This window comes from Tetrao urogallus (assembly GCF_951394365.1).
Source record: "Tetrao urogallus genome assembly, chromosome: Z".
In the NCBI taxonomy this organism is placed as follows: Eukaryota; Metazoa; Chordata; class Aves; order Galliformes; family Phasianidae; genus Tetrao; species Tetrao urogallus.
Genome location: NC_136816.1, coordinates 73,358,525 through 73,385,936, shown reverse-complemented (window position 1 = coordinate 73,385,936; position 27,412 = coordinate 73,358,525). Strand labels below are relative to the sequence as shown.

At 47.8% G+C, this 27,412-nt stretch overlaps 1 protein-coding gene across 1 annotated transcript in view; it reads right to left on the bottom strand.

Moving 5' to 3' along the window:
* ARK2C (arkadia (RNF111) C-terminal like ring finger ubiquitin ligase 2C) overlaps nucleotides 1-25,924 on the bottom strand; it is a gene marked incomplete at both ends in the record, with an annotated part of 39,683 nt that extends 13,759 nt beyond the window's left edge. The window contains one exon of the mRNA XM_079548500.1: nucleotides 25,864-25,924. Within this exon, the coding sequence (XP_079404626.1) occupies nucleotides 25,864-25,924 (61 nt within the window). The remainder of the gene's footprint in view (nucleotides 1-25,863) is intronic.
* Nucleotides 25,925-27,412: the final 1,488 nt, after the last annotated feature.

Here is a 27,412-nt window from a genome sequence, read left to right as displayed (position 1 = left end):
TTTAAAAAAAAGGGTCAGAAAAGCACTTGTTTTCTTTTCCTCTTCTATCAGTTCCTCACTCACCTCTGTTGACCGTGCACATCATTTAACAGCTATTTGGGAACTGCTCAAAATGAGGATGGTGTTACAGACTACAGTCTCAAGTTTAGGAGTGATAAATCTGTTTTTGGAAGTTCATCATCTCCTCACAGCTTCTTTCATTCTTCCAAGTCTATTTATTTTTTTTCCCTCAGTTCTACAGTTATATTTATTGTTTCTATAAACTATTTGAAGCTGCCTGGGCCTTTTTTCGTTGAAGGATATGCTCTGAATTATTTAGGATTCCCGGGTGAACCATTCCAAATGAGGCAGGCACATATGTATTTTTACAGGTTAGTAGGTGACACTGAATCTCAGAAATGCACTGGTCTGCTACTGGCTACTACTGTCACCGGGGATCCCTCTTTGGCATCAGGCAGGATTTGACTGTGCATAAACACACGTGGATTTACTCAGTATTTCACCCTGAAGGATGCTGGGACGAGTGTGCTCATTAAACACTGATCCATCCTGGAGATGTGAAAGGTGGAGCAGGGGGTACCACAGGCTTTCTAAAATCAAAACCCCAGCAAGAACAATCTCCTCTCCCTCTCCTCATGGCAGGAACACTTTTGGAGCAGTCGGGCAGCTCCCTGGAGAGGCAGGATCAGGCCTGCAGCTCACTGAGATGGGCATCTCGAGCAGACAGATGCAGCCCAGGGACCGCAGCCACGTTTGTAAGGAAAACAAAATCTGTCCGATGCTGTTAAGCTGCCTGTGATGCTTGTGAATTTTTCCCCCTGGGTAAAACAACCTGGCCCTGCTTGCTGAGGCATTAGCAGCCGGTGTGTGAGTGTGTATGGGGCCAGGGATGCTGGGGCTATTTATACATCCCCATCCTAGAATGGTGCAGAGGAGGATGGCAGCTCCTGGCTTCACTCACTGACAAATAGAAGCTCTGCCCTTTGCAATCTGCTGAGCCGGGGGCTGGAGACACACTGTCTTAGCCATTTGGGGCTGATTACAGCCCTTCTCCTGCCCTGGGAAGGCAGATAAAGCCCCCAGACCAAACCAGGCTTAGAATAGCATCACCGCACACCAGGCGCCTGCACTTTGTTTCTCTAGACGTGCCCACGGGTCTGCATTCAAGTCCCCCACACTGAAAGCAATTCAATTGCACATTAGCATCAGTCCCCATGCTTGAAATACAGAAATACAGATAACACAGCCAGGAAATCATGGGAGCAGCTCTGGGTTCACGTAGCTATGGGGGCTCACATCAAATTTACAGACAAGCCACAGATTGCCTAGTGCTGTGAGTTCACGCCATCCATCATATGTTAGCCCCGTGCAATTTTTTGTTTCGTTTTGTTTCATTTGGCTTATTGAAATGGCTGAATTGACAATGCATCTGAAATAATATAGTATAATAAAAAAATTAATCTCCAGACCAATCCCACAGAACATTCTGCTGCATGAAAATGGAGTGGGCTTGCACAGATGGAGATATCATGTCACCTCCCTGCTGTTGTAGGACAACAAACCACATGGAGAGGAGATCAGGAGATCAGACAGAGGAGGAAGAGGATGAAAGAACCGGAGAAGGATTTATCAGATTGGAAGGAATCTGTCCCAATTTAAGCACCTTTGCCAACAGCTTTGTCATTTCGTTTAGCAAATGGGAAAATCTGTGCCAAAAATAATAGGCAGCCAGCTCCAACCCAGCCCGGGGTGCAGGCAGCCAACCCACGCGTCTAGTGCTGTGCAGAGAGCTGCAAACCTCAGCACCAGCCCTGGTGAACGTTAGGGATAGATAAGGAGAGTCTTGGTCTTCCTAATGGGCTTAACCAGGGATTGAGTCAGGATTCAGCCATTGCTGTGGGCAAAGGGATGGTCCATGTGGCTGGGGGAGCGTGGCTGGACTCTGTGTGGGAACACCAGGATTTGGGCATTTCTGTATAGTTGTCCTCCCCCTCGTGGTCTTGCATGTTTGCTGGAAACAGGCTGCAATGGATGCAAAGCATCATAAAGAATCATATCTAGATCATATGATTCTATGATTCTATGAAAAGGAAAAAGGCTGAGACGGGTTGCTCCTCATTGCCATTTTAATGGGTTGATGACAACTGCCGTACAACAACCCTTATTGAATCCCACCTCTCTGGACCAACGTGCTAGCAAAGCAAAGCACAGCTCTTGTCATGAGCAGAGACTCATGCATGAACCCACAGCTCCCACCACTGCTCTCCTGAGCTTACAAGATGCCCTGTGCCCTATGGACCGCTTCCTGTCTTACACACACTGCCCACAGACCTGGGGTACCCCAAAAAGGCTCCTTCCATACACCGGGCTCAGCATTCAGAAAACTGCTGACAACCAGCATTTCTCAGCACGAGGATGAAAAGAAGCCCTGAAATGATACTGAGCAGTGGGACACGGTGAAATGGGTGATGAGATATAGCCTGGGTCCTTCACAGGATACACCTTCCATGATTTTCTTTCCTGCAGTCCTTTTCCGCACTCTTCAGAGAGGGGAAAGGGTTTTAGTGAAGATGCTGTTTCACGGGAATGTGTTGAATTCAGCAATGTTTTCAGAGGAGAAAGGAAAAACACTTTGGCAGTGTTGCTACACTTTAAGTCATCTTTTTGCTTTTGTACTTCGCACTAGGTTTTAATTATAGCTTTATTCTAATGCATGGCATTCGAGGGTGTATGTATGCTCTACAGATCATCACACCCAAAAAAAAAAAAAGTCAAAATGTGCTGGAAGAGATTTTTTTTTTTTTCCTAAGATCCTGATTTCACTCCATCACTGCATTTGGGTGCAGTGAAAGAAGGGGAGAAGATGAGTTAAGGGTAGGGGGCTGCAACATCTCCAGTTTATTTTATGTACCCTAGAGGGGAAAGGTAAGCAGAGTTTTTGGTGGTTTATCAGTGGGTACTGATTTTCTCTTCTGTAGGGTTAGACTATTAGTCCCATTCACCAAAAAGGTTGGAATATGATTTGGAAGGCCTCTGATCAACCAAAGCAAGAAACCTGGTCTTTCAATGTCTTTTTTTGCTTTTAAAGTGGCCAACACTGTTGTTGGCTGCCATGTGGAAACGCTCAGCACCTGGTTTAAAGGATGCTTTGCTGCCCACAGGATGTCTGCTGACAGGATGTCTGCTGCCCCTTCCAGCATCCCTGCAAGCCAAAAACAGGCAAAAAGCCAGAATCACAAAAACAAACAAACAAACAAAAAAACCCCCACCAACCAAATGATGCAAGGATCCAGAGAGACACAGAGTGTTGGGCCGCATCACTCACAGATCCTATTAATTCTGCAGCAGTCTGAACCAAACCCTCCACCCAAACACTGCCCTAACCTGGTGGGTTTGAAAGCCAAATTCAACTTCCACCTTCCTCTGGAGATGGTGTTAATGGGGAGAACCAATGCTCTGAGCTGTTGGACTTCATTTAGCCCCACAGCCAGCAGCAGTGATGTGGGTAACATTTCACTATCTCTGGAACCCAAGCGTCAGGATGGATGGGAACATTTTCTTATCCAGACTATTTTCCTTTGATGACTTCTCCAGCAAATCAGCCCCAAGAACCAGAACGCATTGACAGATCCCATGAGCTCATCTTCTGGTCCTACAGCATCCCATCCCCCATTTACCCAAGGGTCTTTGCAAGTCAGAGCATCACCATGTGTTGGTTGGAGGGATCATGCCCAGACTAGTTTGCATCACTGGAGCAGTCAGAGATGCTCCAAAGCTGTGGTCCCAACCTGATGAGGACAAGAGATGCTCAGCTGACCTGAACTCAAGGCTGGGGAAACCTGAGGTCCTGCCCTCCCATGTGCTGGCAATTCCCCTTTTTGCACACCGTGCTTAAGAAGTCTCCAGCTAAAATCAGATCCTGGCAGCCTGCTGCCTATTAAACTTAACATCCTGAACTTCAGAGGTATGTGTCGCTCCAGGAAATGGAACTGTGTTTAAAGAACAAGTAAAACATCAGTATCTCAAGGCAGAAATAACTCTTGCTTTACATTTCTGTGTGCAGTCCTGGCATGAACTAGTGCTGCTAAGCCCTGCTGTAAAAAGACAGAACAGAAAACTCTACTCAGAGAGCAAGAAATACCTTTTTTATGAGGGTAGATGTAGAGTTATCCATCCAGGAAAATGCATGCTGTGAGCAACTAGCCCCTTCTGTTGGTGCCAGAGGTGGGCAGAGGGGTACCAAGAGGAGAGGATTGATGACAAGGGACGATGTTGGAGGCATTCAAGTGGCCAAGTGGTTGCAGACAGCCTCATTTCTCCCTGGGGCTGGCTTCTAATACAGCCCATGAACATCCACAGCCCCCTTTGGGTTAAGACTCAGTCAATGTTTCTGTCATCAGCCTCTCTTTCATGGGGCTCATAACTCTCCGCACGAATGCTGTCAGGAGGCCAAAACTTGGCACAAAAGCAGATGGCCCAAATGCAGTTTTATTTGGTAATAAATAGCTTAAATCTCATAAGTCTTCCCACCCTCCCTTCTCCTCTCCCCCCCTCCCCACCCCCATCCCAGCTTATAGATGAAAAATCAGAAAAGAAAAAATATTTAGGGATTCTTCTTTTTTTCCTCTCTTCAGGTAATTTTGGGAAAGCAGCTTATGCTGAAGAAGGGCAGGTTGGTTCTGTTTCAGACACACACAACCTGCAGTGCCACTTCTCATAGCTCTCTCCTTTTTAATACCCAGTCTGTAACAGGATCAATGTCCTTTGCACGGCGCAGTGCTGTTCACACAGCTGAGATTTCCAGGGGTGGTTACAGCAAAGGATGTTTCGATCTCTGGCACATCAAGCCTGATGCTCAGGAAGAGCCAAAACACGAAACTCCCCAGGCTCTTTCAATCAATGTTGGTAACGTTTTGAGGATGGAGTTCTGTTTTAATTGCGTCCCTGTGACATCTCACTTTTCCCGTTACTGAAGTTGAGCACGTTCTCATCAACCCTGGCTGGGGTTTCCATCACACATCTGCTGCATTCTCTACCAGGGCCAGCTACTTTCTGGTGGCCATAAAGCCAAAGAAATGCTCCAAGCCCTCAACCTGAGGGTCTGAGCAGGCTTTAGAAATCTGCCTCAGCTGGATTTTGCACTTAGGTCAGCTTGAGATGCCAGAGGGCCCCGAGTGGGATGCTATTATCTGAAAACTTCTTTCTCTGTAGGGATGTTTTTGTTTGTTTGTTTTTTGTTTGTTTGTTTGTTGTTTTTTTTTTTTTTCTGGATGCCTGGGAAAGCCGTGCTGCTGTGGGGAATGGGTGCTGGATCAGGTTGCTGCAGCATGGCCTGAGGAAGGCTGTGCAGATGTTGAACTAGGAACGCCGATTCTGCAGGTGCTGACTTCTCCCTGGGATAAGGATCTGGCCCCTCGGAACCATATTTATATTTAATAGGAAGAAGGACTGAAGGTAACCTTTCACGGTTGGAAATTTCCACCTCAGATCTGGACTTTTGACCCAACACTGTGCCTGGAGGCTTCCCATGCTGTGACCACTCCACATCCCAGCAGACCTGGTGCAAGAGAGGGACCAGAATTTTTCTAGTTGAAAGCAAGGCGGCTTTTGAGGTGGCTCATCCTCATCCCTGAATGTCTCACTGCCTCTATACAGTCTCCAGAGGGACAGGAACATCTTGGAGGTGCTTACAGCTGTAACACTGTCTTCCCACCTCTTGTTCATAAAGAATGCAAGAAAGAGCCAAGCATGAGCCAAGGTTGGGAAAACAGCTTTGTCTTGACCTCAGGAGGTCAGAGAGAGCTAAAATGGGCACTTTGGGGTAGGATGCTGCTTCCAGAATCCCTGCCTGCACCATTCTTGATGGCATGCAGCGGGATCCTTGCAAGATGGAGCATGCTGGGGGACCAAGGAGAGAAAAGGAGCTCCCCAGAAGGCAACAAGCAAAATTCAGTGACTTCACATCCCCTAAACGTCTGGGTTTCCAAGGCCATGGCAGGTAGTTCAGCTCCCTGTGCCACTTTATTTTACAGAACTGCCTCCTCCTATTTCACGGCACAGGAGCACACTGCCTGCTTGGCTCCCCAACTGACCTCTCATTATGATTTTTACCATTCCTGACAACGGTTTTGCTAAGCTTGCTCAGACAGAAACATTCTTCCTCTGTCACGTGGATGTTGTTTTGTTACATCCACCTCAGAAACCTATGTGCTGCCATTCAGAGCAACAGCAAGCACAGCAGGGATGGGGGCGCGCAGCTCACTCCCTTGGAGAAGCCTGTTAGCAGCACCAGGTAGCCACTGTTATCTTGTTTTCCAAAGCTTTTGAGAAACAAAGAAGGAATTGAGAGTGGATTCAGCTCCTGGGGCCACAGGTGCTGCTCTTACAGCAGCAAAGAAATAAAAGGCAGAGCTGTTCGGTCTCATTGCATTTGAGCAGCTTGCTCAGGTTATAGACTGACCCATAAATTGTGGTTTACAGGGAGGGTTAAGTGTCCCATAAATACTGATAGAGGCGATGAGTGGAGTGGGTGAGCTGTCAGCAGGGAGGAAGGAAGGATGCTGCAGTGGCAGAATATTCCCTGGGCTTTCTGCACCACTGCTGTGCTCCTGCCAGCAGGAAGGAAAATTTTTAACCTAATCCAGAGCATCCACTCACATATTTTTGGGGCCAGTCACTACCCACCACATATGAGGTGCTAATTTTTCACACTCATGATTATTTTTTTCATGTTTGCAATGTATCATACAGACTTCTCATGGTTTTAATTGGCGTGAGGCTCAGCACCTCTTCACAATCCTGGTGTCGGACCTATAAAGGTGGTAGAAGATCCCATTGTTGGACACTAGGAACTAGACTGGGAAAGAATTGCTGAGCCCAATTAGGACAGCCATCCATGCCAGCACAAGAACCATGGGACTTGTGAGGTTGATTTGCACCATGCTGTTGGAGAAGCTGGTGGCCCTGGTGAGACACCTGAAGCTCTGATGAACTCTTTCCACAAGATTCTCAGCCTCCATTTAACTGATGCTTCAACTCTGCTTTTCCCAGCTGAGAATCAACACGGTTCCTGCTCTGCCAACATTTAGACAAGACAAAGCCTTTCAAGAGAGAGCAAATTTTCAAACCAGCACTGGATCTGGTGCTGTACGTGGTGGATATCTCAAAACGGCCATGCAAATCCAGCCATACAGCAGATCCCAACAGGATTGACTGCTCCCACCTCATTGCAGATCTAGACAAGCAGTTAATACTTAATTGGACTGGCTCAATCTCTCCTCTACCCCCAGAAATTCATCCTTGATAATGGCAGTCCATCCATCAGCTGGCAGATGGACAACACTCTGCTTTACAGCTGCTGATTAAACTGGGATGACAATGCTGGGCAAAATACCAAATTACTCCTAGCCACAAGATCTAGAGGTCCCCTTTGGCTTCAAAATTTTAGAACCTCTCAGATTCATTGTCACAGACTTCACCCTCAAATTTTGTGTTTCTGAAGCTGTATCTCGGACAAAAGGGGTTTGTGCCTTTTTTAAACACCATGACTTTGAGCACACAACAAGAGGAGGTCAGAGCATTTACAACTCTTGGCCTTTCAGAGAGGATGGACTAATCCATGGCAGAGGCTTGCAGCGCAGCACACCACCTCCTGCTTGATATTACCATGACCTTTCAGCTTCTGAGGCCATTTGAAATTTGGCTTTGTCTCCTTTGCAGGGCCCTCCAGAAGATTTTTCATGCCATGGTAAATCATGGCACAGCCACCACAGTACTTTCCCAGGGTGGTGAGAACCAAACTGATTGATAGTCCCTGTTTTATGGAGAAGACAAGAGGGAGGCTGGCTTGGCAGCTGAAGTGCTTAGTGGTAAACACCACAAAAAATTGCTTGTACAGCCACAGATCCCTCCCATGCAGATCCTTTCCTCACTGCCTATTAGAGATTCACTGGGGACCAAAGCCACTTTATCCCTTTGATCAAGGTCTCCCACATCACCCATGCTTGCTTTATGAGTATCCCAACCCGACCGATGTGTTACCGTGCCTTCCAAAGAAGAACAGCAGGGCTGATTTCCCATTAGTAGCAGCTCAACTTCATCAGAGCACCTTCTACAGTGTCAACCCTGGATGTTCAAGAAGCATTTAGAAAGTTTTAGCTCCCTTTAACTGGCACTGTGCCTGCCCAGAGCTTCCTCCTGGCTCCAGAGTGACATCTTCATCTGCTCCAGACCAAGAAAAGACTACTTTTCCTGCCAATCAGCTGGGATGCTGAACACATTCTCCAGCTGTGCTTTCTCATGCAGCAGCCCAGTCTTGGGAGCTCCTTTTGCTCGACATTCTTGCTGCCAAAAGCATCTTAAATCCGTGCAAGCGCCCAACATCAGCCTGTACTTTCCAAGGGAACACAGACAGCAACAGAGCACCAGGGATGGTGGAAGATCACGTTCATACAGTGCACCCAGCTGGATTTTAGCAGATGACTTTCCCCAGGGCCAGGTGGGGACCACAGGAGCACAGTTGCTGCAGATAACACATCTCTGGGTCAGGCAATGAGGCACCCAGTGGAACAATAGGTACACTGGGCAGGGATTTGAGGGCACAGAGCTGTGCATCTTTGAGAAAAAAAGGAGAACAGGAGGGTGAAGGTGACAGTTATGGGACTGAGGCATCACAAAGTGTCCCACCAGTTCAGCAAAATCAGACCTTGCCATTCTCCTTCCCACAGCACACAGAAGCCTATCAAGAGTGTGTAGTTTTGAAGTGGCAAAGATGGACCTTTCTAGTCCCACCTGTGACCTCTAAGCCCCGAATATCTTTACCAATTGCTAAATTTAATATATTTTGCTGCCTTCTCAGGGCAAAGGCTTTGCCTTGCTGGGCCAGTTTTGTTTCCATTACAGCTTGCTGGCGTTCAGAGAAACTTCAAATTAAATATCAGTCACACATTAAGGTCAGGCAGCTTGGTTCCATTAACAAGTGGTGAGATTCAGCCTCTGCGTAATGAATGCTGCCCGTGCCTCTTAATGACAGCAGCCCAGGGACTGGGCAGCAATCACCAGCAAGCAGCGATTGGCACCCTGCTGACACCAGGACCACACCATTGATTTTAAAAGTCCATTCATCTTCTACAAATCGAGATTTCGGTTTTCCTGACCTGTGACAAATCAGCATGAGCCTCAACTGTAAGAAAGAGCCAAGAAAGAAGAAGTAAAGGAAAATACACACACACACGCACAAAAAAAAAAGAAAAAGAAAAAGAAAAAGAAAAAGAAAAAGAAAAAGAAAAAGAAAAAGAAAAAGAAAAAGAAAAAGAAAAAGAAAAAGAAAAAGAAAAAGAAAAAGAAAAAGAAAAAGAAAAAGAAAAAGAAAAAGAAAAAGAAACAGTTTTCAGCAAGGTTGTTCTGTCACAATCTCTGCCATTCGTTTTGTGAGCAAAGATCAAGGTTTTCCAGCCTGCTTTCATATTCCTGCTTGCCACGAAGAGGGCACAGGTGATTTGAGGATGATTCAAGATCCCCCCCTGTTGCTAGATTCATGCATTTTGGGACTGGAATACTTCACCCCAGTCAGCCCCACTGAGTGCTATTCTCCATCTGGCTTTCACAGCCCAATGGTCATTGACACCAGGACCCCATTGTGCTCTGCACACAGCTGGGATGAGGCTCTGGAGAGCAAGGGGCTGCATGGCAAGGAGATGTCACCTCCTCGTCCCTTCATGGCATGGCTCCAACCAGCAGTTTCTCTCCCTGTTTCTATTACAGAGTGGTATAGCTGCTGTCACCCATGGGCAAAGGAGGGTCCGCCGTTAAAAAAAAGTCAGAATAAACTTTTCCTACTCTGTAGCATAATTAATCCAAACCCGAGGGTGCAGCCAGTGCAAGTGGCACCTTCTTTTACAGCCTTTATTTATCATAGCCCCAGCCACGACTCGAGGTGAGGATGTTCTCCAACACGTAGTGCAAAAACATCTTGGAGGAGAAATTAACTTGTACTGGGCTGCAGTCAGGGCTTGCTCCACTGAAGGAAGGAAATTGAAAATTTTAGCCACTTGTGACACGTCGTGCCTGTTTTGTGCCCAGCATTTCAGATATTTTGTGAGTGTGGTCAGGGTGGGGAAGAGGTGGTTGGGAAGAGGAGGGCACAGGGACTAGGGCACAACAGCACAGAAAGTCTGGGTTGCTGGCTGCAAGCTGTCATGTTGTCATTGCCAAAGCATTTGGGATGTTTACAATAGCGCTTTTACTCTGTAAAATTCATTCTTCCTAAAGCAAAACGTTTATTCCACTTGAGTACAAATACGAGTTAAATGTAGTGAAATCAGCTTAATAGTGTAGTTATGCCTATTAAAGTGACTGTTAAACTAACATTAAGGCATTTCACATTAATTCCCTCTCTGTGGCCCCCAGATCTGATTTACTTCGACAAATCTCCCGCTACTGAGACGTGGCCACAAGGCTCCATGGCTCTGCATCAGATGGCACTACAGAATGTAGGCATCAGACTCAAAAAGTCAAGGTCTATCAGCTGCAGAAGGAAAGCAAACCTACTGATCAAAGCAGCTAGATAAGGATGCCATGCCATCACTGATGGCAGTCAGCTTTTCCCCAGCCTATTGTTTCTAAGCAGATATCATATAGAAGATGTGGCCTTAGTCACTCTTCCCACTATTGCAGTGGGCAGGAAGGGGGACATGCGTGACCTCAGATTGAAACAAAAAAATGTTAAAATCATGTGTTAGAGAAAAGTCTGCATCACTAAAAAAGAATTGACGATTTTGTTTTTCATTCAAAATCTCAGCTTTCTGTTTTGTTTCTAAAAACAATTACTTTCTGAAGAAAGCAGAGACATCTGACCACTTTCTTATGGCTAAATACAGTCCATCAGTCATCTCCTTTAACATTTCCTCTATAGGAACCATGTAAAAGAGGATGAAAACCAGATATCCAGCCTTCCCCTCTACATTTTCCCAGGAACTCTGCCTACCAGATAGCAAACTTACATTTTTCTGTTCCCTGAATTTTATACCTGGTACTCTGTGAGATGGATGCTGTGGTATTCTACAGGTGGAAACAGAAATATGGAACACCAAAAGCATTTACTCGATCCCAATGAGGGCCAGAGGTTCTGAGTGGGGTTTTGAGGAACTGGGGTCTGCATGATGTGCCTGCATGTCCATTGCCCACCTCAACAATTGAAGTTTGGGCAGTGTGTCTGGTGCTTTGGAGAGAGTAGGATCTTGCTCCAGGCACTAGACCAGATCCATGCTGGTTGGGCACCATGGTGTTTTGGGGGACCAGTCCCATGGAGTTTGGGATGCAACTCCCATGGTGGTTGAGAACTATCCCCATGGTGTTTTGAGGACTATCCCTGTGGGGGTTGGAGCCCAGTCCCGTGGTGTTTGGAGACTGTCTCCATGCAGATGTGGCCATGGAAGTTGGTCTTCCTCCCCATGCCGTGTCCCCTGGTTTGAGAGGGAAACTTGTGCAAAGTAGAAGGAATGTGTCCAAAGCTAAGTTTTATGACTGGGAGAAGAAAGATCTTGGCTTTAGCCTACGGGAGATGGGGTGGGAGGAGACAATTGTTTTTCTATTGTATTCTTAATTGTTGTGTCTTGGGGGAATGCTCCATCTATGACTTGCCCAGCTACCTCTAGGCGGCATATCCCCTCTGGACTGCTGACCTGAGCAGGCAACACCAAAGTGCTGTCATCTCCATCCTTGGATGTACCCCAGCACTGATTAGGTAATATCCTGAGCCACCCTGTTCTTAGCTTGAGACTTGGCTAGAGATCTCCAGAGGTCCCTTCCTACCTGAATTACTCATAATCAGCCAGTGAAAGATGCTCTAGAAAATGCATAAAGCACTCACAGCAGCAAAATGGGGCAGCTGGATATGTGCCTCTGCATTACAGCTCTGTGAAAACCAACAAGAATCCCCTCTTGCTCAGCTGCAATGGGTGTGCTTGTGAATGCACGGAGTGCAGGGCATGGCACTTCTGCATCACAAGGACTGCAGATTCTATTCAGATATGGAATAAAAATAGCATTAGGTGCATAGAAGTGAGCTTTTTTCATTTATGCCATCAGTTCGCAGCATTCCTGAACCTTCATAAAAGGCAGAAATAGAATATAAGGGTTTCTTTTTCACAGTGCTCACTGCTGAATCCAAGAGCCTTCTGACTGAGTTGAAATAATGCTAACCCATGTAATGCACACTGGTTAGTGGTTCTGGTAGAAATCAAGTAGAAGAAAGAAAAGCAGCAATTATAAATATTCAACCCAGGTCTGGGGAAAAATACCATCTGTTTGAGACACAAAACCTGCTGACACCGCAGAGCTTCCAGTTACAAACAAAAAGGATTTAAAGTTGGGATGTGAACTTTTAAGTTTATGTTAATTAAAGCCTGGCGTCTCTAGGACACCAGCTGAGCTGCACACTGCCTTTCTAAAATCTCTCTTGTGCTTTTTGAGAAAGGCAGACTACAAAGCATACGATGCAGTTCCTCCGTTTAGAAGAAGCGCTTTGACCAAGCAAATCAAATGGAGCCCCATTAGAAGCTGTCAGCTGGTTCAGAAGTCACCCAAGATCTGGCAGATTCAGAAACATTGACTCTGAGAGGAGCCTGCAGGTTCTTCCCTAGCTTTGAGTACCATCACACGCAAAGCTTGATTTTTGACATTCTGCACTGGGAGAGCTATTCTTTTTTAGAGTAACAACACAAGCTGTACGGATGGAAATCCTCCTCCCAAGGCCCCTGGGTTCAGGTCATTTACTGCCCTGCCTTAATGGAGTGTATGGAATTCTGCCTCCTGTGATTTGGATAGCAGAACAGTGGTGTAACCCCCCACTAGCATTAACCTGAACAGTTTTAAATGCACAGATGCCTTTGTGTTATGAACGCAGCTTTGGCAGAGATCCTTTTGAGTGCCCCATTTTCTCAGTGAAGGGTTGAGCCTCATTCAGCTGAGATGTTCAGAGCAGCTGTGCTTCTTGGGCAAATGTTTCCTTTTCACATCATTTTGTGGGAAGTTAGCAACAGCCACCCCTGCCCCTGCTCAGCTTGGACATGGTGGATACCCACATTTCTCCTAACCACTGCCAAGTTCCCTTTGAGTACCCAGCCCATGCTGGGGGCTTTCTCTTCATTGATGCTTTTCCTTGACCTTATGCTCCAGCATCAACCCAAGAGCTACTCCAGATATAGTCACTAAGGCACTCTTCATCATATTTGGAAAGTCATGTCTGTCAGGTGAAGTCCATAGAGACTGGAAAAAGGGAAACATGACTCCCACTTTTAAGAAAGGGAGTAAGGAAGACACGGGGAACTACTGGTGAACCTCAATTCTGTGCCTGAAAATCATGGAGAAGACTCTCCTAGAAGCTATTTTAAGGATGTGACCTGAGACAGCCAGAATGGCTTCATCAAGGCAGATTGTGTCTGACCCATCTGGAGGCCTTCTATGACAGTGACAGCATTGGTGGTCAGAGCAAGGGCAACTGATGTTATCTACCCGGACTTGTGCAAAGCCTTTGACACGGTCCCACATCCCATCCTTATCTCTAAATTGGAGAGAGATGGGTTTGAAAGGTGGATTATGGATAAATGATTGGTTAGAAGGTCAGAGCCACGCTGTTGTGGTCAATGCTCCATGCCCAGGTGGAGGTGGTGACAAGTGGTGTCCCACAAGGGTCCAAGAGCAATGTCTGGGACCAGTGCACTTCAACATCTTTATCAACAACACAAAAGCCAGAACTGAGTGCACTGTCAGCAATTTGCTATTGACACCAAGCTGAGTGGCGCAGCTGATTGAACAGGAGGAAGAGATGTCATGGAAGAGACCTGGACAGGCTGGAGAAGTGGGATTGTGTGAATGTAACGAGGTTCAACAAGGCCAAGTGCAGGGAATTGGGTTGGGGCAATCCCAGACGTGTGGGTGGACAGTGATGTTTTACACTGCCTGATAGTGTAGGACAAAGGGGAATTGTTTTAAACTAAAAGAGGAGAGATTTAGGTTAGATATTAGAAAGAAATTCATTACTATTAGAGTGGTGAGTTGCTGGAACTGGTTGCCAGAGACCTGTGGATATCCCCATCCCCAGAGGTGCCCAAGGCCATGGATGGGGCCCTGGGCAGCCTGAGCTGGTGTGTAGCAACCAGCCCACAGCAGGGGCTGGAACTGGATGGACTTTAAAGTCCCTTCCAAGCTAAGGCATTCTACAATTCTATGAAGAACAAAGCACCTTTTCTTCAGCTTTCTAATGTCTGGACCTTGGCAAACAATTTGCATTTTTATGTTACTGTTGTGTTCTAGGCTTTTATCCCCCCCAACTTTTTTTTTTTTTTTTTTTTTTTTTAAACAAACCACAAATCTCATTATATTTGCTGGCTTTCTCAAAACTCCAGCTTCCTGGTGTGATGTGAAAATGCATGCTTCATGGCAGCACTAGAAACAGATTTGTCCTTTGCACTGGGAAAAGAAAAAGAAAAAAAAAAAAGGAAAGAAAAGAAAAGAAAAGCAACCAGAAGCTGGGTCTATCCACTGGCTGGAGAGAAGCATTTTGGCTAACTCTGCTCCTTTGAACTTACCTTCAACAGGCTGTATTCAAAGAGGACTCCACAGGGTCCTCCTCAGTGGCGTCAGCTCCAAGTGGGGACAGTTGTTGGGTGCCCTGGTACATCCCTCCTCCCCATCACCATCTCCCTGCCCAGCCCTTGCTAGCAAGAGGGACCCAACACCAATTTGAGGCCCGCTGGCTCTCACAATGGCCTGGATGTTACCTCCCCCACCTAGGGATGTCACTTTCCAACCAAGGAATGTTGCTGATGGGTTGGGTTTCTGCAAAGCATTCCCTTCACTACATTTCTTGTTTAATGGCCCTCATTACATCCCTGTTCCCATTGCGGAGACCAGAAGGCTGTGAATGGCTGTGCCAGTGCACCAAAACCAGGAGGTGAGGAAGAAAAGAGCCATCAGAAACACTTCCTCATAGGTGTTTTATAAGAAAGCATCTGGCAACTCCTTCCTCCTAACTGCAGTATTTTCCAGGAGCTAAATGACCAAAATGCCAATGCTTTAAAGCTGGAAGGTACATCCAGTTATGTGAGCAGTCCCATCACTGTGTTCCCATCATCAGTTATTGCAGCATCATTAACAGCTACCCCCAGGGCACAGGATGGAGGCTCATTCTTCAGACTCTAAAAACGCAAAACCTCTTCATCCCTTCAGCTCCCATCTTCTGGACAAAAAATCCCACCAGCAGTGCCATACCCTCCCCTCCACCAACACATTGCATCACAGTCCTCAAGCATCTCAGATGTCTGAGGGCCAGAGACAGCACCAGCCCTGGGGAAGACTTTGGTCTCTGAGTCAGAGGATGAGTGTGAGGAAGGAATAGTCTGGAAAAACCCACCGCATCCACAGGGAAAAGTGTAGCACGTGTTTTTAAAAAACACAGTGGGAAAGGGGAGAAGTGAAGGTGAAGCAGTCAAGGGAGAAGAACACCAAGAGCAGCGCAGGCTAGGAGCATTTGTCTGGCATATGAGAGTTTGAATGTGAGGAGATGCGAGCTCTGACGATGCAGATTTGGCTTCCAGCCTACCTCGTCCAGCTCCCTGCACCAATCAGTGGCACTGGGCACCATCGGCTCTAAGATCTGGGACCAACCTGGTAACGGCATTTGCAAAAGAGCAGCAGCTGTGTCTGCAGATGGGTTCAAGTCTGTGTCTCCCAGCACGATTCATTTTGCCTCCTTCCCGTGGTCCATGTCCCATTTTTCTAAGGTCATAACAGCCCCCTGGCAATATTATCCTCCCCAGACCCTAGCACAGCCCCAGTACACTCCTGACTCTACAAAAGAAGAACCTGGATGGCATCACAGGATTTTAAAGCTCTTTCTGTTGATTAAATACATGAGATTCCTGCAAAAGCCAACGTAACAACAGGATTTCACAGTATGGGGGCACAGGGGACTGGGACAGTCCATCCATTTCACGCTTTCCAAGTGAGCAATGAATACTAAGCCCATTTCTCTGACATGAGGAAAATTGCAGTGAGATGAAATGGTTCTGTATGAAAAGGAACGACTGAAAGATTGTGATGCAATGATTTTATTCTCTGCTTCCAGTTGATGCTGTTTTATTCCTTGCTGTAAGATAATATTCACTTCTGGGGCTGTGGCCTATTTCATCTCAGTTCAATTGAATCATTTAAAAACCTTTTTTCCTCATTTTGCTGAAAAAAACTCGAAAACAATATAAAGTCAGGAAAATAAGTTTTCAGCCAGTGGACGAAAAAATAATCATCATAATCAAAACCAGATATATCTGTTCTCACAGAGCCCCAGCCCCAAGCAATGCAGAAAAGAGACGTGTGTCCTGGGCTGTCTGGTCACCCTTCATCCCTTGCAGGTGGGATGCTGAGGAGCTCTCAGCCCACATCCCAAAACCTTCAGCCACCTCCTGTACACCCAGACTGACCCATGCTGTCTTTTCCCACCCAAGCCAGATCTACGTGCTTGTAATCAAAATGTCAGATTGTGCATGCCAGTCTGCAGCCCCAAATTGAGTTCGTTATGACCTCCAGGCTCTTCCCCAAGTTTGGCACACAATATACCATTATCTCCTGTTAAATGCAGATGTTTCCTTTTTAGGTCATCGAGGGCTGAGCAAAACAGACTACAAGCCTTGAAATGGGGTTCCGAGTTGTGGGTCACTGCAAACTCAGCACTTCTTCCACCTGGGAGTTTTCTTATAGAATTGCATGCAACAGATTTTAACGATAAAAAAAAATTCTCATAGATTCATAGAATCACTAAGAGTTGGAGGGGACATTCAAAGGTCATTCTGGTCCAACTCTCCTGCAGTGAATAGAGACACCCACAGTTCCATCTCAGGGCTCAGAGCTCTGTCCAGATTGACCTTGGGTGTCTCCAGGGACAGGGAACCCACCACATCTCTGGGCAGCCTGTGCCAGTGCATCATCAGCCTCACTGTGGAAAACTTATTCCTTACATCCAATGTAAATCTCCCCTCCTTCAGTCTGAAATCATTTCCCCTTGTCCTATCACAACGGATCATGAACGGTAGCTCCCCTTCAGAAGCTGAAAGGCCACTATCAGATCTTGCATTTGGGATTTGCTGAGCCTCCTGAAGTTACCTAAACTCACTGCTGGAGCTTGTCCGGGTCTCTCTGGATGGAATCCCGTCCCTCCTGTGTGTCAAAATGTCAACTGCAAACTTCCCGAGGGTGCACTGAATCCCACTGTTGATGTCCCTGATGAAGATATTGAAGAGCACTGGTCCCAGTACTGACTCCTGGGGGACATCACTCTTCACTGATCTCCACCCAGACACGGAGCCATTGACCCCTTCTCTCTGTGTGTGATCTTGCAACCAATTCCCTGTGCATCAAACAGTCCACCCATCAAATACATATTTTTCCAATTTGGTGAGAATATTATGGGAGATCGTGTAAAAAGCTCAAGTAGACGACATCAGTGGCTCTTCCCTTGTCCAGTGATGTGGTTACGCCATCACAGAAGGCCACTACATTGGTCAGGCAGGACTCATCCCTGGTGAAGCCGTGTTGGTTATTCCATGTCACCTCCCTCTGCCTTAGCATAGCTCCATGGAGGATCTGCTCCATGACCTTCCCTGGCACAGAGGTGAGGCTGACAGGTCGGTAGGTCCTTCCAACCCTAGCAGCACCCTTGTGCACCATCGGTAAGAGCAGAGAACAAAGATGCTCAATTTTGGCCATGTAAAGCTCAATGCTCTCCCTGTCCCTTCCAGCTCCAAGTGTTGAGGGAGCTTAATTTCAATTAGCTGTTCCAGCAGTAAAACTGAGGTGGCAAGCTGTCAGGATCTGGCCCTCTGGGCTTACCACTGTGGTAATGTGAAACCAGGTTAACTGGCAATATGATGCTTATAGACCAGTGATTCACAATACTGTAGAGTTTGAGGGAAATGTAGAGCCATTCATGATTAAGAAATGGCTCTTGTTTTCTGCTAAATATATAAAATAATCACTCATCCCTTGAGCAGCAGATGCAAATTATACATAGTATTAGCCTCATATGCCAACCACTACAATTCTGGTGCAGAATGAAACCATTTCCCAAGGCTCCAGAAGTCCTTTAATCTGTCTTTTGACGTCAAATAACAAATTTCTTGCTGGGGATCATTAATGGGATGACTAATGAAAGCTGATAAGTGAATTTACAAATGAAATTAAGATATTAACACTACAGGCCACGCAAGAAGAAAGAGAAATGTGGATTTAGCAACAACAACAAGAAATGTGGTAATCTGCATGGGATTTACAGCTCCCTTCCTGCCAGGCACATTGGAGATGTGGTATTTGCTGCCTGGGGAATGTAGAAAGCACCAGACTTGATGGACACCTTTCCTGGAGCACTGGCATCCCAGTACCTTCAGACACTGCCTGAGGTTTATAAAGTCTGGGCTCCTTCCCTCATTTGGACAACAAATGTCACTCTAGATTGAAGACATGCTGATAGCCTCGTAAAGATCATTAAACCCATACAAAAACAAAATAGCTTTGGACTGTGGCTTTTGCTGCCAGTTACTTCTTTTCTTAGCACCTCAAACTACATCCTCATCTTACTCATCCCACTTTAAATCCCAAGCAACTCTTTCAAAAAAAATGCAGGGCTCACTTTGGATTTGTGCATGCGTAGGCAAGTTTAGATATTGAAAGCTTAGTGTCCAGTCCCATATCCTAGCAGCTTCACCATGAACCTGAAACTCATTTCCAGTTTCTCCTCACAAAAATGTGGGGCTCGCAGCTGAGCCTGTGTAAATCTTAGCTCCCACCAGCTGACAAGAAATGGTCGGAATGGATCAGATGCACCAAGGAGCACAAATGAGATCCTATCCCACACTGCACAAGAAAGAGGACTTTCTCTGCTATCAAAAAAAAAAAAAAAAAAAAGGAAAACTTTTTTTTTTATTCTATTTATGCCCAGTTTCCAAGCAGATGTATCACAGAAGTTGGCTGACTGGGCAAGTGCCTCTTACATCCATGGCTTCCAAAATCACAAAGATCCCTTTGCATATCTCACTGTTTGAATCCTCAGCGTGTCTGAAGGAAGAGTCAGATGCCAACCAGAAGGCAGATAAGGAAGATCAAAGACACAGCTGGGGGGTGGGGGTAGCACATTTGTTGGGAAGGCAGTTTCCCAGTGCCACTCTCCCTTGGAGGATCCCAACACACGGTGCCAGGGCAGGCAGTGTGTTTCTGGATGCCTTTTAGAAACTTTCCATGGAGAAGACAAAAGCAGGTATTTGGAGCAGCTCTATCTGAACCCCAGCATATGGCAGTTGGACACCAGAGCGACTACCAGCATTGGGTGGGCTGTCCAGTGCCAACAATGCTCCTAAAGGTCCCTTCAAAAGAATGCCATGTATCAAAAGGTACCTATTACCCAGCTTTCTCCATGGTTAGGAAAATGCCTGCTCCTTGCATGATTCACTTATGGATTATGGAGGAAGAGATGAACAATAATGGCTCCAGAGCATCACCTGAGCCTTCTGAGGAAAAACAGCATTGGCTGAAAGCACCATCAAAACTGAGAGCCCCCAAAAATACCACCCCCGAGGCAAGATATTCCCAGGAGCAATCAAATTCAAAGGAAGCTTTTGCTAGACTGCAGGGCTTCTGTTCAGCGAACCTTCTGGACTCCTCAAATCAGTTTCTTCAAAGTAGGGAAGAAAATCCCTGGCTTCAGATAGGTAGAAGAAAGAGAAATGTTTGTCAAAAAACCATCTGAAATCAAAACAGATGGCCAAGCTCATCAAATCAGTGGTGCATCTGCGTGAAAATATCAGCAGCCCCTTCCAGACAGAGGTCTACTGATGATGCAGTCATCACAGGGCAGATGTTCCTTGTCAGGGAAGATGCTCTCATCTCATGGAAATGATATATTTCATCTTTTTGGGGTAGATTTCTGTACAGGGGTACTCAGACCTCTCCACACATGGACTCCCACACCGTGGAGTGCCACTTCCAGGAAGGAGGTGGTTAACCTCATCTCCTGCTTTTCTTTCAGAAGAAGGATTTCTTCCTGCAAGCACCAGCATTTTGTGCATCCTGCAGCCCCAACCCACCGTGGTGGCCCTCATTTTGGGGGCCATTATGGCAAGGGCATGAGAAGTTGTGTTTCTTCAGTTGTTCATGGAGAATGCTAGGTCTTTCTCAGAGACTCACAAATCTTCATACAAACACTTCCCTATAGGCATATCAACACTTTGAAAGGACTGAGCCCACAGCCCCAATGTGCCCCTCAGTGCCTCTCCCTTTAACTGCAACTTCACTGCTTCCATTTTTGCTCCTAACCCTCTTAGCTTATTCACCTGAACCAAAGCAGTAATTTTCACTTATGAGCATGCAGCTTCCCTGCAGGAACACTTAAAGGTAAAGGAAAGAAAACAACTGTGATTAAGGACACTTACCAAGAGGGCTGCATAGCATGTATAGCTCAGCAGTGAAACCCAGCTACTGCAGGGGCTGTGTAATGCAAAGGACCAGCAGGCAGGAAAATGGGTGAGAAAAGATTCTGGAGGCTGCACAACTAAGGAGAAGGAGGACAGAAAGGATTAAGCAAAGGGGGTTAGGGCAGAAATGAGTCTGATTTCACTGAATCTCAGCTGCTCTGAGGCTCAGCAGAACCGAGTGCTCCAGCACCCAGTGCTCAGTCCCTACCACAAGTAGTGTTGGTTGTGTGGGCTGAAACATGAGAAGGGGCTTTGTTCCTTTGGAGAATGAGTCTGGCAGTTCCCAAAAGAATGGAGTTTCTCCGTAAGAAGGTTTGGGAATAAGAAAAGACCAAGCAACGATTAAATTGGGATCTCCCACGGGGTTGTGTGTGGGCAGCAAGGGGAACTGTGACCCCCTGCCCAGCCAAACTGCACACCAACCCAAACTGAACCCAGAAAAGGAGAAAAATTAACACTTTCTTCAGTGGGTGTAAGCGCAGCTCTTGCTGCCCAGAGCTGGCACTGGCAGGTCCCTGCCATGAGCTCCATGCAGCTGCTGTGCTTCTAAGCACTTCAAAGCACTGCTCCTTCCTTAAATGACCACACTGCCTTAAACTCCTCGGTGTTGCAGGGACTTTAAGCTCAGAAGTGATGTTCTGAAGCTTTTTAGAGACCACTGTTTAATGGGAAAGTGATGCTTTGTGTTGAACCTGCAAGCTGCGAGTTCTGCAAATGCACTCAAATAGGATGTTACCCAGAGCGACAATGTTTGGTAATATCACAATTCCCCCAGCTGCAAAGTCATCTCTCCCGTGAGAGATAACAGATATTGAAGATTAATGAGATACAGGGTGAGATCTACTGAAGGTCCTCACACCCCTTTATTTCCAGTATCTTTACTTGCTGCTTTCCAAAACCAGCACACCTCCAAAAACAAGGATCTTCCAGGGATGACATCAGGCAGCCCTAATGCAGAGCACAGTGTTAAACCAACACATACATGCCAATGACCCAGAGGGCTGGAGGGGATGTCTGTGCCCTCCACTCCCAGCATCGCACCCTTAAAAGAGCCATTCCCTCCTGTAAAAGCTGTTCTTTGGATGAAGGTGGGCCACGGGGAGAAGCTGCTCCCCCCTCTGCTGCAGGGTCTGGTGCAGCAGAATGAGATGAGATGGTCAGGGATGTCACACGGGCTCCCAGGGGCAATGCAGGGTTTGTGGGGTGCAGCAAGACAGAATCACAGAACACAGAGGGAACCCAAGCTAGAAGAAACCCAAAGGATCACCAAGTCGAACCCCTGGCTCCACGTAGCACTGCCCGAACCCAAACCCTGCGTCTGAGAGCGATGTCCCAATGCTCCATGAGTTCTAGCTCAGCCCATGAAGGGGCTGAAGGGCTACAGGGAGCTGTAGAACCACAAGGAGCTGTAAGATTACGAGGAGCTGTAAGGTTACGAGGAGCTGCAGGGTTACAAGGGGCTATAGGGCCATGAGGAGCTGTAAGGCCATGAGAGGCTATAGACCACGAGGAACTGCAGGGCCACAACGGACTGTAGGGTCACGAGGAGCAGTAGGCTGCCAGGTCTCCGGTCAGCCTCCTCTTCTCTGGGACCAAACCCTGGGACCTCCGCCGCTCCTCAACCCCCAGCTCTGCCCCAGCAGTTCCCTAGGAGGGATTTTGCGAGCCTCCCATCTCACCAGCCCTCCCCAGCCATCTTGTTTTTTGCACTTGGACATAACTCATCGCTTTTTTAATAACACACCTGCACAGGGCCTGATCCACGCACGGTCTGGTCCAACGCTCATTAGTCTTTGCTTATTATTCCCCCCAACAAACAGGAATAAGGAAGAGCAAAACACGCCTGCGATTCGTTTCTCTCATCCCTAACCACGATGGAAATGGTGATCACAACCCAAACCTCTTGTGAGACCCCGGCACAGAGACAGATGGGGTTAGCTCCCATTCGACAACATGGCGCTGGAATTCCTGCAGATGTGTTTAAGACCTTTATATAACCCTTATATAAAACCATCTCAGAGCCAGTTTTGCCCATGTTTGAGATTATCCTTCTTCCTGTTGGAGAAAAGGTCATTCAGAGCAACCACGGGCCTGGAAACGACCACGTGCCTCCGTGCCCACAGCATGGGATTTCTCCCAGGCTTTCTCCACCCGTGGATGCTAAAATGAAGGAAGATGATTTCCTTTGTACAGGTGCCTTCGTGAGTGTCAAAGGAATTAAGCCATTAACGTGCGGATGCTTTTGATGGATTATGAGCATGAAAGCTGCTTGGTTACTGACTGACAATGCTGGGAGGTGGAGTTGGAGAAGGGGGGAGGGAGGATGTTTCCTCTCGTAGCAATGTGTTTCGAACCAGACAGGTCAAAAATACGATGTGGATGATAAATTGCTCAGTACGAGTTGCCATTACCCAGCAGCTTTCTGTATTATTAGATCACCCAGGTATCCTCAGAGCGCGTGGACCAAATGGTTTTGCTCTGGATCATTCACGAGGAAAGGAGCTCAGGGTGAACCCACTGCTCCCGCAGGGTTCTGTGGGGAGCTGGGTTCAGTGTTGGTAGTTTCAGGGTGGGATGGAGGGAAAGGGGGTTCATTTAAATAAATTAAAAAAAAAAAAAAAAAAAAAAAAAAAAAAAAAGCCTCATCTTACGTGGGATGGAGGGGTTCAGTAATCATAGAAATAATAATGATAAAAAGTAATAATGAATTAAAAAAGTCACATCAGAAAATGATCAGCCCCCAACAGGCATGCATTTCTCCCTTCATGCAAGCGAGAAGCACAGCCTCCCTCCTCCTCAGGGCGTGTAAGGGATACATGTGTCACACACGGAGCCCAGCGCTGGCCCGGGGCGAAGATGGAGCGAGAACAAAGGGCCACAGCATACACTACATCCAGGGGAGCAGGGGAGCCCGCTGTTGCTCATACAGGGGGACAGGATGGGCCGAACAGGCATTGAGATACACGGAAAAGAAAAGTATGGAGAAGGAAATCATAAAACAGAACAAACGAGAACTGAGGGTAAAGCTAGGACGGAGGTGGAAAGGCACGGCCTTGCGAAATGATGCATCTCCTGGAGGGATGCTGGGAAGGCAGGGTGGGCGCCTGGGAACTTTTGTTTGGCTTTCTAAGGAGGGTGGAGAGGGGTTTTCCTTGCCGTTACAGCAGCAGGGAAGCACGGAGAGGCTGAGATCTGCCTTCCCCTGGCTACAAACACCTGTCCCTCTGACTGCCTTTGGGAACATAATGCTACCCCCAGCCCCTCTCCTGCTGTCGGGAGCCGTGGCATCCACGTACCAACCCTGTAGCCAAAACCTGAAGGGTTTACAGGACCTGGGGAACGAGGCTGGTGCAGTGACCACTACTTTTGCAGCCAAACTGCCCGCTAACCACAATTATTTGTCGGTGCATCCTCTGTGCTGTGATATCTTAAGCTGCTAGGAACTTCCCCAAGCCCACGTTCTGATAATGGGAAGATGGTGGACATGGGGGCTCCTGGTAGGAAAATGCAGCCGTGGCATGAAGACCTGGGGTGGCTTTATGGGGGCCTGTGGGAATATTTATAGAGTGCCAGTCTCTGGGACCAGGCACTGCAGCTCCTGCCTGGCAGCAAATGGTGGGCAGGGCACTCAATGCACGTACGTGCCCGACTGCAGGACTAAAAGAGGAGGTTATAGGGTGTTGTTTCTTTCTTTCTTTTTTCTTTTTATAATTATTTTCCAGGTCCTTTTACCTCTTGTTAATCAAAATCAAAAATGACTCCCCCCATCCATCCGCGAGTCATCCCTCTCCTTTCGGTAGCACTCAGGTGAGGAATGTGTAATGCGACTAAAAATAAGCGTTATCCCCTTCATTAAATCTCTCTGATTAATAACGAGGGCTGGGATTTTATGCACTCTTTTTGCCATTTGGTTTGATAAGAGAATTCTGCATCGGTACTCTACGGACCGTGCATGGCGTGGGAGCATGTACACACAGACTAATGCCAGGATATAGGATGGGGGAAAAAAATATATATATTTATGTTAAATATATGTTAAAAGCCCCCATATCTGCGCTAGGGGAAGATCCACTCACTCCAACCTCACGATGGGGGGAAAGCAAGGAAAAAATCTAAACAGCAGGATACGACAATAAATGGGAAAACAGCAATAGAAAAAGCACACTAGGTTAATATAGGAAAACTAGTTTCTTTATTGAGAGATCGTATATTAGTATTAGTGGAATCGTGTGTAACAATGTCATCATGCACACAATACAAAAAGGCAAGGCCCACCATGCTATGGAAGGGCAACAGAACAAAAGCAGCGTACACTGAGCAGATGTATAGGCTACAGCACATTACATTTCAGCAGGGTATGTCTCTACAGAGAGATTTACATCAGAAACTAGGTAATGTAAAAAAATACAGACCATGCTTTAGTTTTAGTACAAGAAAAAAGGTGGAGATACACAACCAAAGGATATTCGGTACAGAAAAATTACCCACAAAATAAGAACAGGAAGTAATTCAGCACAGCAGAAAATAATGTTATCCCTGTTTAATGGAAAGCCATTGTGCCGCTGGGGGGGGATTGGGGGGGGGGGGGGCGTGGAGCCGGGCTCGCACCGCCGGGGCCCATTGATTCCTTTTTCTCTTTTTTTTTTTTTCTTTTTTTTTGGAAATTTGTCAATTGCGATGAATCGAAGTATCCCCGTCTGCCCACTTTTTTTTTTTTTTTTTTTTTTAAATTTTTTTTTTTTTTTTTTTTTCCTTTTTTCCCCCAATATATTTTTAAGGTCTTATCCCCCCCCCCCCCCTCCTTCTTCCCTCTCTTCCCCCCTCCTTCCACCCCCCCACCCCCCCCCCCGCGCCCCAGCTGCAGCAGAAGGCGCCCACTCGGCAGGGATTTACAGAGCGATGCCCTCAGCTACACGGATGGCACAGAACACGGCTGGTACCAGCTACACTGCGCGGGGGGGGGGGGGGGGGGGGGGGGGGGGCGTAAGGGTGAGAAAACAACGGAAAAAAATAAAAAACAAAAAAGGGGGGAGGGGTGGGGTGGGGGGGGAGGTGGGAATGGAGCTACCGAAGCGCAGGCGGGAGCGATACAAGCGGGTATCCCGGAGGTGGAGAGGTGGAAATGAGTGGGGGGGGGGGGGAAAAAAAAAAGAAAAAAAAAGAAAAAAAAGAAGCCCATATCGGGATCTGCTGTCGGACAGGGCACTGAGCGGGGCTCGGAGGTGCAGCCCCACCGCTCCCCATCCTTTCCATTTCCCCAGCCCTCCCCCTCCAAACCAACCCAGTAACACCGAGCGGTGCGGTCCCCGGGACGCGAACCCGCGGCCACCGGCGCACGACGCGGTACCTCTGTTGCGCACGGAGCCGAAGACGGGCAGCACCAGGTAACCGACGTGCACCAGGACCATGCTGCGGCCTTCGTGGCGCGCGCGGGCGGCGCGGCCCGGCCCGCCTCGCTCCCCGTCGGTCTCTCCGACGCGGCGCCAGCGGCGGTCCGGGTTTCTCCGCTCACACAAAGGCGACCGCCGCCAATGGCAAAACGCCGCGCGCGCCCGCGGGACACGCCCCCTCCTTATTGGCCGTCTCCTCGACGGGTCACGCCCACCTGGCGGAGAGCGCGGCCAATGGGAGGCGGAGGGAGGGAGGGGTGCGCGCGCGCGGGAACGCGGATGGCGGTCGTTGGGGGGGGGGGGGGGGGGGGTTGTGTGCGTGCGGCGCGCGCGGGCGCACGTGGAGTGTTGGTGCTCGCGTGTTGTGTGAGCCGTGCACGCATGAGCGCGCGTGTGGTTGGTGGCTGTGAAGGACACGTACAGATGCCCGTGTTCGTGCACCAACTGAGGATACATCCCTTGGATGTGATGCTTGGGGACGCAGGGTTGTTAGGGTACTAAGGCTAAGCTCGTGGTTGGACTCGATGATCTTTAAGGTCTTTCCCAACCTGAGCGATTCTGTGATAGCGTGCCAACGCACGCGTGCACGCACCATATACCATGCACAGACACGCAGTCACACGCGCACGTGCAGCTGCTGCCACGCACGCGCTCATGCGTGTGTGCCCCTGTGCATCATTCATGCAGGCATGCCTACCAGGTGCACAAAGGCACATGGACGCGGGCAGTTGGTGGAATACGCACGTATTCCTCCTGCACCAACACGCACGTCGACGTGTCACATGCATAAATGCACACACAGGCATGAATATATGCCCTCCTGCATCGGCGCATGGACAGTGGTGCATGCATGCATGCCCACTGCACGTGTACGCACCGTGTACACAGTCACACGCACACACATGCACCCCCCCCCCAGCAGCACACGCTGCAGCAGGACGACGGCCTGTTGTGTGCATTGATGCCCCGGTTCTGGCATCTCCAGCTTAAAACAGCGCCAACCAAGCATGGGGTGCAAGCCTTCAGTGTGTGGAGACTTCTCCTTGATGGGCACAGACATGGGGATGTGCAGGAGGGCAAAACCCTCCAAAAAAAAAAAAAAAAATAACAATAAATAAACCCCAAATCATTGCAAAGATTTGGCTTTGTTGTTAAATCCAGGTTTTGTTCAGTGACCGAGGAGAAAACCTGTTGTCTTTTGTTAGCTGTTTTTTTTTTTGTTGTTGTTGTTAGTTTGTTTCCCCAAGAGAGCAGGGACCCCAGAGGGTGACAAGGGGTGCGTTTGTTACGAGGTGCAGTTGGCCATGGGTTCGCAGCTGTTGCTGTGGGCACTTGGGTCACAGCAGAGCAGAGCATGTGCTGCTTCTCGCCCGTGGGGCTGCAGTCCCTGTGCCGCCCAGGGACTCCACTAATCCCTGCTTAGGTTTATCCGTGTGCTGCATCTGGAGGGCTTCAGCCTCACAACGGAGGCGTGCGGCGGATTTGTCTGTCTGGATTAGTGCATTT